At 49.1% G+C, this 18,057-nt stretch overlaps 1 protein-coding gene across 1 annotated transcript in view; it reads left to right on the top strand.

The window, feature by feature from the left end:
* The first annotated feature begins 1,580 nt into the window (after positions 1 to 1,580).
* GFRA4 (GDNF family receptor alpha 4) overlaps positions 1,581 to 18,057 on the top strand; it is a 76,610-nt gene continuing 60,133 nt past the window's right edge. The window contains exon 1 of the mRNA XM_075092239.1: positions 1,581 to 1,795. Within this exon, the coding sequence (XP_074948340.1) occupies positions 1,756 to 1,795 (40 nt within the window). The 5' untranslated portion in view covers positions 1,581 to 1,755. The remainder of the gene's footprint in view (positions 1,796 to 18,057) is intronic.

The following is an 18,057-nucleotide window of genomic DNA, read 5'->3' as shown; positions in this document are numbered from 1 at the left end:
TATACATAACACCTAGAAATGGCTGTATGAATTATTTCCCTTCTCTGTACTGCTCACGAAAAATAAAAATGTGCAATTCCTCTGATTTTCCAGGAGAACTCGCTGGAGGATTAATGAGGTGATGCCACGAGGAAATGCACGTTAAGAACCCTGAACAGCTCCAGCGAAAAAACCTTCCCAGAGTGTTTAAATACCTGTTTAGCTAAAATACCTGACCCAGCACTGGAGAAAAGCTCTCGCTGCAGATGTTCAAAAGCACTGCCTGAGCTTTCGGTGTGGAAAAAGTGCCCCGTCTTCTCTGAATCATCAGAGTATCCTCGGTGTTAACAAGAGAGACAGGGATGGAGGGAAGGAAGGACAAATAAAGGAGAGGGAAGGGAAGGCAAGGCAAGGCAAGGCAAGGGAAGGCAAGGGAAGGCAAGGGAAGGCAAGGGAAGGCAAGGGAAGGCAAGGGAAGGCAAGGGAAGGGGCAAGCCTGCATTAGGAAGAGGAATGGAGGGGTTTACAGGGTACTGACTTGGGAATGAGGCTTCTTACTCTGTCGGGCAGTTAATTACTGGGTGAACCTGAAGACACCACTTCCTATTTTGTGTCTCAGCTACTCCATGCATGAAATGGAGGTAGTGGAAAATGATGCTCACTCATCATCATAAAGATTAAGGAGCCAGGCTCTGCTGCTTGGCTTCCTAAAAGAGGGTCACCTGCTTGGACATGGAGATTAAAGGTGGGGGAGGCTGGAGGGTGGGAGAAGCACCAGGGGACAGTGGTGAGGGACCTCTTGCAGGGGCTGGATGGGATCAGTGCACCATGGGGAAGGAGGTGTGGGGACCTGGATGGAGGGTTATGGGAGCACATTGTTGAATTTACAGAGATGGTTTTTGGAGATTTGGAAGGTGATGGTATTGCAGGGGATTAATGGAAGTTATCATGGCTGGGAGGAGTGGTAGGATGTGGCCGAAGACTTCAGGGCTGGGGCTCTGCTGGCAAACAGTCAAGACCAGGACACAGGTCCCAAGGGGATGGGGCTGGTGCTGTCATCCGGACCCAGTGCCCGGTCTGAGGCTGCAAAGTGGTGGGGGTGTGGGGGATGCCGGGAGCCTCCGGGAGGGCAGCGGGGGAGAAAGAAGACATCCTGGGGCTGGAAGGGGTGCAAGGGGCCATGCCCAGGGTGCCTGGGGCTCGCCCAAGACACAGATCCATCAACTGCTCCGGGTTGGGGGAGGCGGGGAGGAGCGGGGCCGGGCCGCCAAGCCCCTCCCCGCGGGGCAGCGGCCACGAAGAGGCGGGGGCGACGGCGGAGGCAGGCCGGGGAAGGCGGCGAGGGTTGCCCCCGCCGCCCGGGCACGGCGTGAACCTGCGCCCCGCGGACAGAACTTTACTGCTGAAAGAGGAAGGTGGGGGGGGTAAAAAAAAAAAAAAAGAAAAGGAAAAATAAAAAATAATAATAATAACAAAGCAAGCGGCCCCCCCCCTCCGCTGCTGCCCCGGAGGGATGAGGCGACGGGCGGCCGGCGGGAGCCCGGCCCGGCTGCGGGCATGACCCGGGGCCGGAGCGGGGCTGAGCCCGCAGCGGTGTGAGCGCTCGCCCCGGGAGGGCCGGGCCGGGGCGGCGGGGCCGCCTCCCGCCCTGCCCAGCCTCCGCGCATCCTCCGGCACCGCCTGCGCCCAGCCCAGCCCAGCCGAGCCGAGCCCAGCCGGGCCGGTGGGTCCGAACCGTGCCGAGTCGGTGTGATCCGAGCCGTGCCGAGCGGTAGGATGAGGGGCGTCCTCTACTTCTGCACGCTGATCCTCCTGGGTGAGTAGCGCGGAGGCACCGTGCGGGGAGGGCGGCGGGGACGGACACACGGACGGCACGCAACTTTCTGCTGAGGTTTCTTTGCGGGGGGCATTTCGGCCACCCCCGGGCACGGGAGGTCTCCCCCTCCCCAGGAGCCCTGGGGTAGCATCACCCAGTTTTCTGTTGTCTCCTTTGCTCTGGACCCAAGCGGTGGGATCTTTCCCGCTGTCACTCCGGATAGTCCTGTTTGCCACGGAAATGGCTAAATTTACCCAGGGAATTAAAGCACTTCTTGCTGGGGGAGAGGAGCTTGGAGGGATGTGTTGGGGGCGGGGGGGACGACACAGGTTTTTGCATAACCCCGGCAGCCCCACGGTGATGGTGAAGCTGGAAAATGCCGGGGTTTCGGGCCGGGGTGGGGGGGCGGGGGGTGGGCTCGCAGCCCCAGCCCCGCCGCGGTGCTGTGCAGCACCGTGCGCCGTGTCCTGAGCGCCAACCTGACCCGAGCGGGCGCGTGTGTGTGCGCCTAGGGGTTCCCGCTGCAGATTTCCTCCCCTCACCACCCCAAAATCGGGTTGTCTTCGGGGCTTTTTTGTTTTTGCACTGGGAACAAGGGGGCTAAGGACCTCCAGATGTTTCCCCCCTCCCTAAGTGAGCTCTAAAGGCAGCCCTCGTCCACTGTCGTGGGTGGGAGATGCTGTTCCCCCCGTGGGATGCCGCCGTATCCGCGGGGATATGGTCTGCAGCACCCGTGCTTTGAGCATCCCGCTCGCGTCTTGCTTCTCCCCAGCTCGGAGCGGACGGTTCTGCGTGCAATTCCCGGGGCTCCCCGCGTCCCTGGGAAGAGCCGTGCGGGAAGTGGCTGCAGCCCCGGGGCTGGCAGCACCCGGCAGCGGCTGGGAGCAGCCTCGCTGCCTGCCTTTGCCTGGATGCAACCCCTCAGAGTATATTTTTCCCCCTCCCTGTGCTCCTTAGCAAACCTAAGAATGAGTCTCTGTGCTTAAATAGCCGGGGAAAGGCTGTGGGGAGGCAGGGGGTAGGATGCGCAGGTCCTCTTCGGGTAGCCACTGTGGGAGGAAAAGGTCTTGGGATGTATGGAAGTGGCTGGGACATCCCGGCCCGCCCGGCCCGGCCCGGCACTGCCTCCTCCGCACCCCGAGCACCCCTGCTGTGAGCCCACCTCCTGGGGAAGACCCCGAGTAGGTTTTTCCCTCGGTGGGGAAGGCTTTGTCAGAGCTCCAGGTAACTCCTCTTGCCGGCTCTCCCTGTCACTAGATGTCAGCAGCAGCAACTCTTGCAAGTCCCAAAGGCGGCGGGTGTGGGGGTGTGGGGTGGATTTCGACCCCCCAAAACGGGCCATCTCCAGCCAGGGAGTGCTTTTCTCCAGGGGTTTGGAGGAGCCCCGGGGACTGGAGCTGTGCCCCGGGCTGGGGAAGGTCTCAGGCTCCCTCGGAGCTGGAGATTTTTCCTGCAAGGCTCGCAGGGCCTCTGGGTGGGAGTCCAGGTCTCTGCGGGATCCGTTTTCCAAGTGGTTCAGATTGACTGACTCACTGATTGACTGCCTGACTGACTGATTGGTGGACTGATTGATGTTCTCTAGAGAAAGTGGACTTAAAGAAAAGAGCAAATGGCCAGCTCTCCATTGTCAGCAATGCAATTGGGAATAGTGGGCAGGTGTTAAAGGTAGTACACTCATCACCTCCGGTCCAAGCCAGAGCAAAGCCATCAGCTAGTATTCACCTTTTGGCCTTCTGATCTTGGGCTCCCCAGAAGGACCTTTTCAGCTCTGCATTGGTATTTGACCCCTGCGAGCTCGGCACCATCCCAGCAGGTGCCATTCAATGTCCTCAGCCTGCTCTTTAGTTATTTTCTAGATGCTTGTGTTACGGATGGATGAGGGCTGCTCATTTAGATGCGCCTGGGAAGATCTTCCGCAGGTATTGGGGGTGCCAGGGTGCCGGGTTGGACACGGCGATCTCTGCAACAGCAAGCATGGCAGCTTCATCCATGCTGGCTGCAAACCACGTGGGCTGCAGTGCGAGCGCCTTGCTTTTTGTGTGTGTGTCCCCTGCTGTTTTTGGGATGGTCCTGTGTGGAAGAGGCAGGGCTTGGAGGAACTGCAGCTCTCTGAGGTGAGACTAGGCAGCGTCATCATCATCCAGCCTGGATGGAGAGCTCTGCCGCCACTTCCCACCCAGCTCCCTGGTGGCACAGGTGCACAGGGTGACCCAGACCAAGCAACTTGTATAGTTGAACACATTTTTTTTTCCCCCTCAACCACTTTTCAGCCAGATCAGCTCCCAGATCTGTCTCACCAGCAGCCACACGAATGCCAGGGCCAGCAGCAAGGACAGAACAGGAGCACACAGCTGGGGATGGGGACATGGCTTTGGAGAAGTTCATTGCTGTCTTGGTGTCCCCTGATATTTGCTTGCACCTGTGGTATTGGCTAGAAATCACACCCATAAGACAGCGGTGAGGCATTCAGGAAACCTTTATGGAAAAATCAATTCTCTAGAAAGCACTGATATAATTAAATATAAAGGATATAATTAATTTTAGAAGGACACTGGATTACACCTGTAGCCAGCCCCCAAAGCATTGCCTATCCCTTATGCATCTCTCAGGGATCACATCAGTCCCTGCACTAACAAAATAATAATTAAAGAATGAAAATGAAAATTTGGGCCAGAGTGAAAGCAGGAGTTTGTTGTGAAGCCCCCATGGGACCAAGAGTAATTTCTGGACCGTTGCGATGGAGGGCACAATCCCGAAATGGCATCTGGGCTGTCTTCTGCTGACAACCGCTGTGTTTACCTGGCAAGTTTTACTGTGCTTAGTCGTTAGCATAATTTCTGGCATATGCTTCCCACAGGCTCTTCACAGATGCAATCAAACACAAAAGATCGTCTGGCGGATTTTCACCTGGTTTGGGAACTCAGGTCCCAGGGGGAGAGCAAAAATCTCTTGAGAAATGCATCTGTGTGTATGAGAGAGGGAAATGCTCCTTAAATTAGTGCCTTTGTCAGTTCTGACAGGAGCAATCCATTATTTGCATCACTAAGAATGTGATATTTATGTCTCACAGTATTGGTGCGGAGGAGAAATAAAACTTCTCCCTCAACAGGCTGTCCTCAAACACTGTGCAAATTCCTCTGCAAGGATCTCACCACACCCAGAAAGTACTTTTTCTCCAGAGCTCTGGAGCCTTAAATAGTAATTACTGCGGGGTAAAAATTAGTACTAGTTAAGTCTAATAATTAGTATTAATTACCGTGAGTAGTGTTTTATTTTGCGTTTGGAGACAGAAATGTCTTCTCTGCTCTCCTGGCAATTTTTGCAGAAGACTTCTATTGTGCCTGAAATTCCCTTCATCATTTTCACACAAGACTTGTTCATTTTTATAACTTCCCACTTGGTCATTTTTAAACATGACTTTTAATGGTGCTGAAGTTTGCTGCCTTTTAATAAAAATACTCTGCTACCAAGACATCCATGATTTCTTTTTTCCTCCAGTGGACTTTATATTCCTTTTGCTCCCTTAAAAAAAAAGAATGACCTCTTTCTCAACCTAAAAGTGGTAGAGGACAAATTCAAAGGAAGTTATCCTGCTAAAACTTTTTTTTAAGGATTTGTTTCCCTGAAAAAAAAAATACAAAGGAACAAAACTATGTAAAGCTTGTTCCTGTCAATCTTCAGTTCAGTACAGTTCCCTTGTTTCAAATTCATCTGTCGAAATTCCCTCTGGTAACACCTCCTGGCACTGGACTTCAAGCCTGAATGGACTGATGGTGGCAGCTGTGTGATAGCTGGTGGCAGAGAAGGGCTGGGAGGACATTTCCACCACCGCATGTGGACTGCCTTCATCTGTTTTGGCCATCGCAGCTTTAAAGGTTCAAATCCAGGCGTATTGGTGAAATCAGAGTGGAAAATCAGGGTTGAGAGGATGAGTCTGAAGAAGTGGATGGGAAGTAAAGCCATGGATGGGCGTTGGGTCTTGGAGACGGATGAAGAGGAAAGCCATGTTTGGTGTGACTGGGCGGGAGTCCAGGTGTGTACAGGGAGGTTTGTGGCGATCGCGGTGATGGAGGACAAGGACTCAGGACTGTTGTATGGAGAGCAGGAAGTACTTTCAGAAGGGGAAGCCATCATTTTTTCCGGGTAAGGAGATCCTGGGACTGCCACAGGGAAGCAAAATGAGTGTGCAGGAAGGATATGTACCTTCTAAGGTCGCATCACATTTAAATCACCTGTGACTCCCCTAAGATTTTGGTCTAATAACAAGTGATGCCACAGCTGGCTGCTGCTGAGCTGTAGTGAGTTTGATAGGCGTTAAGGTTATTATCTTCATGAATACTTCTGAGCATCTCCCTGCATCTTACAGAGCTGACCTGGTAAGAAGCCCTACCCCAGCTGCAGATCTGCCTTGAGAGTCCTTCAGTCACCCAGCAGTGACACATCCTTCCCTGCCACTGGGAATGGCAGCCATGCAAGGTGGAGGGCATAGCCAGACCTCCAGTGTGTCCTCAAGGCTTGGTCCTCTCCTGCACCCTCTGGTCCATGTGACTGGAGCTGCTGGAGGGACTGGGTTTAGCTGCCTGCAGCAGGTGTCTTGAAGGAATGAATGACCTCCAGAGATGAAGACTGAATAAGCCCCTCTGGGCTCCTGGTCCGCTACTTGACTGTGTTTCCCTGTATCCCATCGGACTAGAAATATATTCCCCAACTCAAAACTGCCTTGGCCATACCCTGTCACTCTTGACTCTCATCTCTTTTCACCTCCCTTCATGCAAATCCCTCTTCTTCCTCCACAGGCAGCTCCTCAGTGCACACGTTCCTCTTTCTGTCCAAAGCCATCTGGGAAGCAGTTTGCATGAAAGATGCAGTAAAAATAGTTGTGCTGTGGTTTTGATTTATTGAATCCAACTGGAAAATCCCGTCTGCGATACCTGCTCTTGCTGAGTGCTTTGACAGAGTTATCGGCAGCACTCCCCACTGCTGACACATGCGTTACGTGGTCATTTTGACACACAAGTGCAGGCAGCTGGTTTCAAGTTCATGGGTCCAGTTTGTTGAGGAGAAAGGAATGGGTCAGGTTTTCTGGCGCTTCTTCCGAAAGCAGGATCAAATTGCTCATCTTTCATACATGGCCAGGCTAAGCCATCTATTCTTTGCCCCCAGGGGGATGTCAATCCACTTTGGGATGGGATTTTAAACAGGTCCAGATGCTAAAGGGTTGTGAGTTAAGACCTGAGAAACCGGTGGGTTTTGGTTTCCTTCTCTCTTCCTGTTACTTGTACACATAATTTGAGTCAAGACTCAACATTAATGCAGGTCTTTAACGGTAAGCGGTCCGTGCTACAGACTGCCTTGCAGGACACGTTGCACACACGTGTTTCAGGTCTCTTCTGCCTCAAGGGACTTTAGCCGCTAATGGCTGCAGAGGTGCCTGTAGGAAGTGGGGTCTCTTCAGGTAGGGAGCAACAAAAGCACCTTTGGGAGTCCCTGTCTGTGTGATTTGAGGTCTCTGGAGGCTCAGAGTTGAACTGGGCCCAGCAAATGCTCAGAACGGGTCTCGGGGGAGCCCCAGGGTGCCTTCAGAGAAGGCAAATTGAACACAATCTCTGCAATACAATCAGGCTTTGCTTCAAGCTTTGCATCAAACGAAGCTGGCTGATGCCTCTGCAGCAGTCACCTGGGAAATCCCATCACCCTTGATTAATCAGAGCAAAGGAAACACAGGGCAGCTACAACCTCATGGGATGGGAGCCTTCACTTGGATGATGGCTGTGAATTTTTTGGAACAAACCTGGTGTCTGGGCCACAGGGTTCATGCGGTCTTGTCCGTGAGAGTTTTACATAAACAGTCAAATCAATGGTAAAGGGTTTTGAACTTCTCCATTCATCTTCTTTTATTGTGTCAGCCTTTATTGAATGTTTTCCTTTATTTTTTTTTCCCTCCTACTGCCCATACTGGACCCTCCACAAATATCAACTCCACCATGATTATAACTTCCCTTTTCTTTCTATCCATTGCTCATCTCTATCACCCCTAACTGGGCACCAGGACCTGCAAACTGGGCCTCCAGGTGTTGGCAGGAGATGCAGCCAACCTGGCGCCTCCTTCAGATTTGCCCTAGAGAGAAAAGCCAAGAGGAAACTCGTAGCTTCTCAGAGCTACCTGTCTCTGTGACTTTGGGTAAACAAGTCTTAATAACAGGCTAGGTATTTCTTCTGAGATTTTAACTTCTGTGCATGTGAAGAAAAAAGCGTCTCCCCATGACAGCGTTCACGGCAATATCTTTCAGATATTATACAGCTGACTTGGTTACCTGCAATCTGGAAATAGGTAGCAGATGTCTCCTGTAGCACAGCACATTTTTTCCTTTGTTGCTGTCTGTGTTTTCTTTCGATGTTTGGTACGTACAGCAGAAGGCACCTTAAAAAGGTGTCACAAGGCATGAGGCGACATAAATCCATGCACACTGAATTTTCTGTAATAAAGGCTGCAGGTTAGGATGATGTGTTTGCCATCTACTAATGGAGAGGAGAGCAAACCAGCATGCTGAATTATTAGACAGGGCTTGGAATGAATCAAAGCCATTTGACCTGTTTGTGTAAAGCCCCAGACAAGGCTGAGTTTGCCTAAGTGTTTCTTCTGCACGGTGAGGAATTACACTCCTCCTTGCAGGGGTTAGTTGATTTATGCCCCAGATTTGACACATGAGTTATAGCAATTTCACGGTAGGTCTACTTTTTTTTTCCTTTTTTTGCCCCCTTTCCAGTCTGATTATTTTGTTTCTTCCCCTTTGTAAGAATATAACCCAGCGAGGCTGCTTGAGAGACAAACTGCACACCTTGGTCTGCCTGTCACAGCCACACCATCTTTTGGAGGGAGGGCACCGGCAGGGTCACCTTACCTGAGCTTTCCTTCCAGTGTGTGAAAAAGTGCTCAGGGGTCCTGGTGCTCACAGCCTATAAACCCCTTGAAGGTAAAGTGAAGGAGTTGTTCTCCACCTCGCAAGGAGCTGGGGCGAGGAGGAACTTGAGGTGTGGGTTAGGAATAAAAGCTTTGCTTTCAACCAATACAACATCTGATTAGTTAAAGGAAGGGAGAAGAGCAAGGTTCTCTTTGGGAAGATGATGGGATCACTTGGGGGTTGTCAGGCTTTGTAGGCATTAGCAAACCTGATTAGCAAAGCCATAAGTTGTGCTGGCCCAAGGAACTCCTGAAAGGTGGTCAGGTGCCCCATTCCCAGAGAATTTCCTGGTTTTCCCTAGTTGTTTGGAAAGCTTGTCTCCTTTTTGTGCTGATTTAGGATGTTAATTGCAGGGAAAAACTAAAGAAAATATTCTGAAAGAACAATGAGGAACCTTCTCTAGGATCCAGCCTTATGGGTCTCTCCTCCTGTTTTGGGAAAAAGATCAGGAATTGCATTAAACTTGCAACACAAGACTTCACCACCGGCGCCAGAAGGTGTGGGAAGGGAACAGCGGCAAAGGTCCTGAGCTGCTTCTGCTCTGGAGGTGGGAAGTGGAGGAGAAAGGGCTTCTGAGAGGTTGGACAGAAGATGAGATGAACCTTAGCAGGGACTCCAGGAGCTGGGAGGGGGAAAGAGTAGGACTGTAAGTTCTGAGAGCCATTCAGGAGCTGGGAAAGCTGTAGGGGTTGGATTCCCCTGTTTGCAAAAGGTGACGTGAGTCCCCGCAGGCGAAGTGCATGTGAAGTGACAGCTTGGGGACTCATCCATCAGCGTGGAGTGTGGAGGCATACGCGCTGGGTAAAGCAGCTTCAGAGTTACCACCCTCCTGGGACTAATGCAAGGAAATTTATCTCCCTCTCCTGATATTGCTTCATTCTTCCTCCCTGCAGACCCAGCCAGGCCAGTCCTTAATGTGTGCTGGAAAGCCTGTTAGTAATGAAGTACCTGACTCAAGGGGGTCCAGATCTCTAGTTGGGTTCGTTATATCCTATCGCATTACCAATAAGTATTAATTATAATTGGAAGGGCTGGAGCAAAAAAAACCAAAGAAACAAGCAAATGAACAAAAAAAAAAACCCCAAATAACAAAAAGAAATCCAGTGAACTCCCCCAAAAGTACCTACTCTGCAGGATGAACACTTTCCCATGGGATAAGGAATTACGGCATCTGTTTCTGGGTGTCTCTCAGGTTTTGGAAAATGGTGCAAACTTACTGCATCACAGTGTAAAGCAAGGATATTTTTAAGGGAGGGGAATTATTGTGAGGCAGAACCAGGTGACAGTGCAGTGTTTGACCTAGGATATTTGCGCTTGTGGGAAGCGGCTAACTACAAGCTGGGATCAAAATTTCTCATCAGTGTATTAGGAACAATGTGACTTTTAGCCGCACCTGCTGTGCACATAATATACCAAGCTTTTATTTTGGTGCTCGGGCAGGAACTGAATTCAGGTGCAGTAGCTGACTAATCTGCTCTGAAAATCTTCCCATATACCCTACACGGGGACCAGTGATCCTGCTTTGCGCTGGGATTAGAGATGTGTGCTGCTAAAGAGAGGGGGCTGAATTCAGCGAAGTGCGACAGAGCCAGAGGCAGCCGTGGGGTGCAATAAAATAAAAGCCTCCGATAGAAGAACAGGCTGGAAAACGGGAACTCATTCCCCCAGAAAAAATACTGGGCTTTTGGTAAAATTTGTCTTCTGAACAACAGTGACAAATCAGGAATAGTAAAAATTGCAACAAAAGGTAGCGAGTGGAAAATAAAATGCTTGTTGAGGATAATTCCAGGGGAAGAAAAATGAGGACTAAAATAAAGCCTCAGATGTCCCTGTTCTGTTTTACCTGTTTTTATTAAAAACAGAAATTGGTCTTCCTGGAGGGACACTGGACAGGAAGATATATGGACCCTGTTTTTCCTTGTCCCCTGCCCACGCACCAGACAGGGATGGTCCCAGCAGGCGGCAGGAGATGGGTTTCATCCCACCTGGTTTCCACCTGGTCTTCCTTTATATCAGTAGAGAGAAGCTGACAAGTCCAGAGGGACACTTGCCCTCTCTACAGATCAGCGTTATCTCCAAGGGCTATGAAGTGAATCAAGATGACAATTTTTGACCTTTCCCTGACTTTTAGGTGCTTAAGTTCAGTGAGACAAAGAACCCCAAATTTTCCCAGGGAACACATTTTCCCATGGTTAAAAGAGAGAGAAATCCAGTGGGAAACTTCCAACTGTTTCATAGACCTGATAGCTCCCGTCACAGTGATAGCTCCGTGAAGTACCCAGAGTTGGTGACTCTGAGGTGGGTCACAGAGGCTGCTCATAAATCACACAGTGCCCAGGAGCCTTTGGAGTCACGGGGATTTGATTGTCAAAACTATTAAAATCTCTGAATTGGTTTTGGCCATGGCCAGCGAGCCTTCTCCTGGGTGTTGGTCAGGAGCTAACAAAAGCCAAGGACCGCTCCCAGTTGTTCTGCGAGTGTTTGCTCTGTTTTGAAGGGGAAGAGAGTTTAATAGCACAGATGAGGCAGTTCTGGGCCATCTGGACCAGCACCTTGAGTTTCCTTAATTAACTAACCCAGGCACAGGACGAGAGTCCACCCTTTCCCTCCCAGACACCATCCATTTCTCAGACAGCCTGCAGATGTTGCTGGACAAATGTGTTTCAGCCTAATCTCTTTCAACACCCCATATTCAACTTCCTTTCTGCTGCTTCCAGCTCAGAAGGCAGAACACTAACGATGACATGAGATAATATAAAATAAATGATAGCACTGCCGAATTTGATCGGGAACAGATAAATCCTCCTGTTTCTAAAGCACGCAGGTGCATCAGAACCCACATATGCGCAGACCTGGCAAAGGGCTGGGTACGTGCATGTGCAGAGCGAGTCCATCAGAAGTTTCTTGCAGAGCCTGTGCAGCAGCTGTATCAGCTCTGAAGTGTCCTCTCCAACAGGCAAAGCCTTTCTTGGCTTGCCATTGCAGTTAGCATGACTTCGTGAAAGATAAGACATATGAGAGAAGTCTGAGGAAGCTTGATTTATCCAGAGTTGAAAAGGGAAGAAAGACACAGGAGAGAACATGATCACACTCTATAAATACCTTCAAGGTAACAGTGCAAGGGAAGGAAGAGGATTAGTCACACTTCTGTAAGACGGGGCGGGGAGGAGAGAGAGCAACAGCATGAAGCAGAGAAAGAAAAAGTTTTGAGTATTAGAGGCAAAATATTTAGGCTATTTTTCTTTCTCATTTGTACTGGAGAAAGAAATTGAAGGGCTTCTTTTTGGGCTAGGCTTAAGGCTTGATGCAGTTTTTTTAGGAGAGTTATGGGTCGTGGGCATGAGGATTAAATGGTGCATCTATGAGCAGGTCTGAGCTGCATCCATGAGCTGCATCCAAGACAGCAACAGTGTCACTAGGCTCAGGGTAACCCTGCTGCCTGGTACACTTGGAAGGGAGGGTTGGCCAAAGTTAGTTCATGTCCCCTTTTCCCTGCACCCCATATATCCCACACTCATGTTGAAGGTATCATGGAAAGAAGATGTTGTTCGAGAAGGGACTTAATGGTCATTTGATGGTAGAGCTGGGAGGTGGCTCAGTGATGGATGATGAGTCTGTCAGCCAAGGGACTTGGCTAGCTTTGGGCTTTGCCTGTTGTTGATGAGTGATGAGGTGTCTTCTCCTCCTCTCCAATAAAACCACCTTGTGCTTGGTGCCTTAGACCTGCTCTCAACCTCTCCACCTCTCCCAGGCCCTCCGTGTCCCCAGGACACAACGCCTCCTGACTTCATACCTGGCCCCATCCTCCCTGGAAAAGGAGGTGAGGAAGGCAGGAACTTGGTTGTGACCTCTTTGAGGGACTGGCTCCAAGTGAGGCTTGGAAAATTATTCTTACAGTCACCTTCTATTATGCTGGGACTCAAAAGTAAGCATTTTCAAAAAAAATGCAAGTAGCTGCTGCCAAGATTTTTCCCTGTCTCCTCAAGCAAGTGCCAAGAACTCTTTCTTCTCATAAGAAATCAACTAGCCAAGTATAGGTGTCCCTGGAGAAAACCCTTCAGGCCAGTAAGAATTAACGAGTTGATTCAACCCAAAAGTAAACAAGCTAATTATGTTGTTCTTCAGCCCATGGTTTCCTGAGAAAATGAACCTTGTATATGTGTGTGTCCACCCCAAATGAATTTTGAGCCCACTGGCCAGGTTAGATAGGTTTGATAGTAATCTCAGAAGATGTTCTGACCCCACAGGTTGATATGAAATTGGCTGTGGAAACAGGAATGAGCCCCTGGTGTTGCCCACTGGGGGAAAAGTTAGTGAAGTTCAGAGCAGAAAAGGTGCATTTGAAAGGACATGTAGAAATCCAGGCTCCTTTCCTACTGCTACTTATTCTGTCTGTGTCTGATGCAGATCTGCATAGAGCCAAAGAAATTTCTTCCTGGGACCATAAAGGCAGTCCATGCAGCCTGCAAGTCCAGGGAGAAAAGGCAAAGAGAGAACTTTATGTGGGTTCAGGACTCCTCCTTGGAGGTAAAAGCAGCTGAGCATTGTCAAAGGGGAAGTACGGTCCTGTGGACGTTAACCATTGCGAAGGGGCATAGTTGTGGACACTAATGCAATGTGCTGTCCTCTCTTGGGCAATGCCCAGGACCTTGGTTTTGTGCCATCTGCACCTTTTGAGGAGGGCTACATTTTCCAGTGAGATGGATATTGGCATGGGAATTTGCAGGAAGTCCTCCAGGTTGGGTTTGCTTGACATGGTGTCACCTTGAACATGCCAAGGATGCAGGAGAACTGCTCAGGGGACAGCGTTAACTGTTGGTGATGAAAGGAATTGGGAAAAGAGTAGGCTGGTCTTCAGAGGGTCCATGGGGTCAGGGTAACACCTCCCAGGATGAACTCCATCTCGTTGGATAAAAGCATGGACAACAGGGAACACCTGGCTGTCGTAAGACTTTTCAGCAGCTTCACTGCCCGGTTCAGCGTGCGCTGCTGCTCTGCTTGCACCTCCTGCGTGCTGCTCGGCTCAGATGTGACACACAGCTTTCTCGCTCTCCGTCATCTGATGGTGGCAGAGGTTAATGGCATGGCATGCAATGGTCGATAGCTGTTGACTACAATAGATATTGTGACAGCTTGCAGCAAGGAAGGGACGGGGATTAAGTGAATTGGCTGGTGCTTTCTCTGCTTCTGTGCATATGATTTGTGTGCACCCATCTGAACCTTACTGCTCATTCCCATCGTCCCATGTCCTGCTGCCCCACAAATTCAGGGGCTGGTCCAGAGGCACCAAGCTTCGGATCTGTCCCATAATATTTTATACAGAATTCACAAGGTAAAAGATCAGAAGGGAAAAACAAGGTGAAAGAGGAGGGGGAAAAATTGTTCCTTCATGGTGCTTTTGTTTTCTAACAATGTTGACATTATGTGGAGTAACCGAGTATAAAATCTGCCTATCATTTGGGAGGTGGTGTGCAGAAAAGATGCTATTATCTAAGCCTTTTATGCCTCTTTACCCTGTCTGGATTAGAGGAGATAAATGCGTAGATAGGAGCCTAGGCTCCTATCTTTATTTAAGCTGTCAGGTACTGCTACGTTATTTTATGCTGATTGTTACAGAAAGCCTCCACAAAGAGATATATGTTTCTATATTCCCCCACGTTTCCTATTTTAATCTATAATTTAATAATAAAAGAGAAGTATTTCCCTATATTATTTTTATTTGTAGTGTCAGTGCTTCTCTTTCACTCTTATTTTTCAAATAAACATTCACAGACACAAAGCACTTAAAATATGCACATAATCAATCTTCTCTGTTCTCTTTTGGGCTCCCTTTTGACTATTATTGCAGTCATACTTTAATTTACGCATTAACGCAAAAACATTTTTAGTATAAAACAGGTTCCCTGTGGGGATGGCAGACTTGCTGTGAGCGCATACGCATAAATGCATGGCCATAGTTACAGTCAAGCATGTGCCCACACCACTCCCACATCCCCATGGCTCACATATCTTAAGTTAAGCATATATGAAATGAGGCAAAAGCCACATCTGTCAATGTGAAATAGCCAACAGAGCCAGGAACAGGTTCGAACAAGTTGCCCTGAGAGGTGGTCAACACCCCATCCCTGGAAACACCCAAGGCCAGGCTGGACAGGGCTCTGAGCGACCTGATCTGGGTGAAGCTGTCCCTGCTCACTGCAGGGGGTTGGACTGGATGGGCTCTAAAGGTCCCTCCCAACCCAAACCATGCCATGGTTCTATTGGTTCTAAGCATCCTTAAGCCCTGTCCTACTGTTGTTCAATCAGGTTATTTATCAGCCCACTGGCATAGTTTTGAACAGTGCCTTGGCACACTGAGGAGGTGTCGTAGACCCAAGAATACATGGGTAAAGGTGTCTGTGCTGGTAGGGGAAGGTTTAAGCATGTGGGCACAGGCAAGCCAGAATGTACCTTTTGAACGCAGGGCCAAAGATTTGACCCAGGTTTGTTTTATGTGGTAGTACAGATAAAACCCAAGATGCCTCCAGAAGGAAGGGACTGACCTCTGTTTCCAAAGAAACATTTCCCACCATTTCTCAGCCATTTCCCACCATTTTTCCAGCCATTTCTCAGCTATTCTTCAATGCAGCGTGGATGCTCTGAGGCCAAGTTACAACTAGGTCAGCTGGCAACAAATGTGAATAGGAAATATAGGGGCACAAAGCTTTGCTTGGGGAAGTCCATGTTTGACATCCTGCTCCTTCACAAGCATTGACAAGGATGGGGACTTTCTCTTCCTTTCTTCTGGCTGAACTTCTACTGGTTTTACCTGTACATACCCCCATGCAGCCAACTATCCAATAAGCCCAATGCTTGTCAAAGGGGTTGCTGGAAAAGCAAGTGATGGACATATTGAATGACAGGGAGAGCATTGATGCCCAAAACTGAAACGTGGGGGCCAGAATGGACAATGGAGATGCCATTCTGGGTAACTGACTGAAAGTGCTCCATTTCTAATCACAAGGCTTTCAGAAATAAACCTGTCACTTCAATGTTACATAAGATTATTAACAGATGCTGGGGTTGACTTGCTTGGACAATATCTTCCAAAATATTGAGATGCCTTCATCATATTAGGGCGTTGAGCTTCCCATAGGTTTCTGAGAGAGTTAGGTACCTTAGAAGGAGGTAGGTATTGAATGCCTATGGGTCTAGAGCCAGCTATCTAGTGTATGCCTATATCTTGGGTGCGTTTGCTTGAGTTGAGCCCATAACAGTGATTTGTCTGCAGCATGGTCCCTCTAAAATTTGTGACCTTACCTGCTTGAGACCTCAGTGTAGAAAGCAGTCAAATGGCTCTAGACAACACCATAGGAACCACCAATGGTTGAAGCAAGAAAAGGGCTTGTGAGCTCTCTTTCTCTTGAGTTTAATAAAGGTCATTGAAAACATTTCATCTCACTTCTTCTGCAAAAATACATCTTTCAAACATCTGAAGCCACTTAGAATCATTTGTCTTTTGGGGGAAACTATCTGCCTTCTGCTTTGGTTTTATTTTGAGGTTTAAAAAAGTGTAATAGCCCTTACCGACCTCAAAATTTTCAACAGGTGGACAGTACAGCAGCCCTTGGGAACATCAGTTTGATTGACTTGAGGCTGTAGCTGGGCTGGGCTGTGTGACCAGACTATATCTCCTGAGGTGCAGGATGACCACCTGGTGTGCAAAAGTCCTACTGGGGAGCCTGGCCTTCAGGAAAGAAGGGTAACTAAAGCTGTTTGAACAATTTCCAAGGAGCAACTTGGCAGCACTTCAGTTTTAAAATAGTGAGACAATTAGTGGAAGCAATTTCAGTCTTGATTATTTCCCTCTTATGGCAGAAAAAGAATCTGTGGAAAACAGGGACAGTTTCTTTCCATATGTGTTGAAATTGTATTCAAAGAGAAAATGAGGGAACCCCAGCGCTGGCCCAACATCTCTCACCCCTGCACATCCGAGCCCCATGCCATCCAGTACCCACCTCCGTCCAGCATCTTCTCAAGTTCTGGCTACAGAAACTGTAATAGGAGTTACAAGGGTTGTTAGCAGCTTTTTTACTCTATCCAGTTTAAACCCAGCCCCTAATACCCAAGCCATAGGAGTTATATTTTTTTAGAAAAAAAAGTAGGAAAAGTGAACAGCTATATAAGGGATTCCTTCTGCTCCTGTGTAAAAACTCTCAAGAGAAAAAATTACATGAAAAAGCAACCGGGAGACACCGAGTCTAATAGAGACATGTCTCTGTTCTAGTGATTTTATTTCCTTTGGGTCAATATTACTGTGTTTAAACCTCAGATGTGCTACTGCTGTCAGGTCAACAGGGCTGAAGGACGTTTCTCAACCTCCATTACTTCTCATGGTGGCAGTGGGAGGGTTGTTCTTGGGGATGTACAGGAGTCCAGATTCACGGAGGGACTGCGGGCACAAAGACCACCTGCTGATTCCTCCACGCTGTGCTCAAAGCAAGAAGAAAAGTTTCTCTACGTTGCAGAAAAGCAAAGTAGGGAAGGACTGTTTTGTCCTCTCCCTGACAGCTCATAACTGGTATTTAGATTGGAAAGATGCACAGACCATCTTTAGCAGCACATTTCCCAAGGCTTAGGAAAACTCTGGAGTGCAAGCTATAAACAAATGCTCCTCGCACCCCCTGACATATGATGACTATTCCCGCCCATGTTGTGTGTCCCCTGGGCTACGAGCTCAGCCACACACCTCCAGCCATGCACAGCAATGCTCTGTGTCCTTCAAGGATGCAGCCACACTGCCACATGCAGGACAGGCTCAAGAACAGGCTGAAGCATTTTCTTCCCTGGGGACCTCGCACCCACAGTGCCCACATTGCTGCTCAGCGCCTAGCTGGAGCACAGGTCCTCAATATCTACACAGTGTTTTGGAAGAGCTTATTTGAGACTGGGAAGTCACCTTTTGTGGTCCTGGCCCATCCAGCCCACTGATGTCTCTGCCTCCCAGAAAGGTCCATGTGGGAGTTGTTATGGGGACTGACAGCATGGGCAATGGGTGTGTAAGGACTCAAAAGTAGTCTTAGTCCTATCAATGACCTGAACCTCTGCTGAATGACGCATATGCTTATTTATGTTTTACTTCTTACACAGACAGGCAAAATACATGCATTTTAGCTTCATGTAGGAAATGCGTCAAAAGCTTATGCAAAGGAGTGTCCCAGCTCTGTCCCGCTGCAAAGCTTTATCCTCCTCCACCTCTGGCCCCCTCCCTTGGCAGTTCAAGACAACCAATTTCTACCTGTGGCTGTGTCACAGGCCCTG

Source organism: Phalacrocorax aristotelis, chromosome 4, assembly GCF_949628215.1.
Source record: "Phalacrocorax aristotelis chromosome 4, bGulAri2.1, whole genome shotgun sequence".
Lineage (NCBI taxonomy): Eukaryota > Metazoa > Chordata > Aves > Suliformes > Phalacrocoracidae > Phalacrocorax > Phalacrocorax aristotelis.
This window is presented reverse-complemented; position numbering and strand designations above follow the sequence as displayed.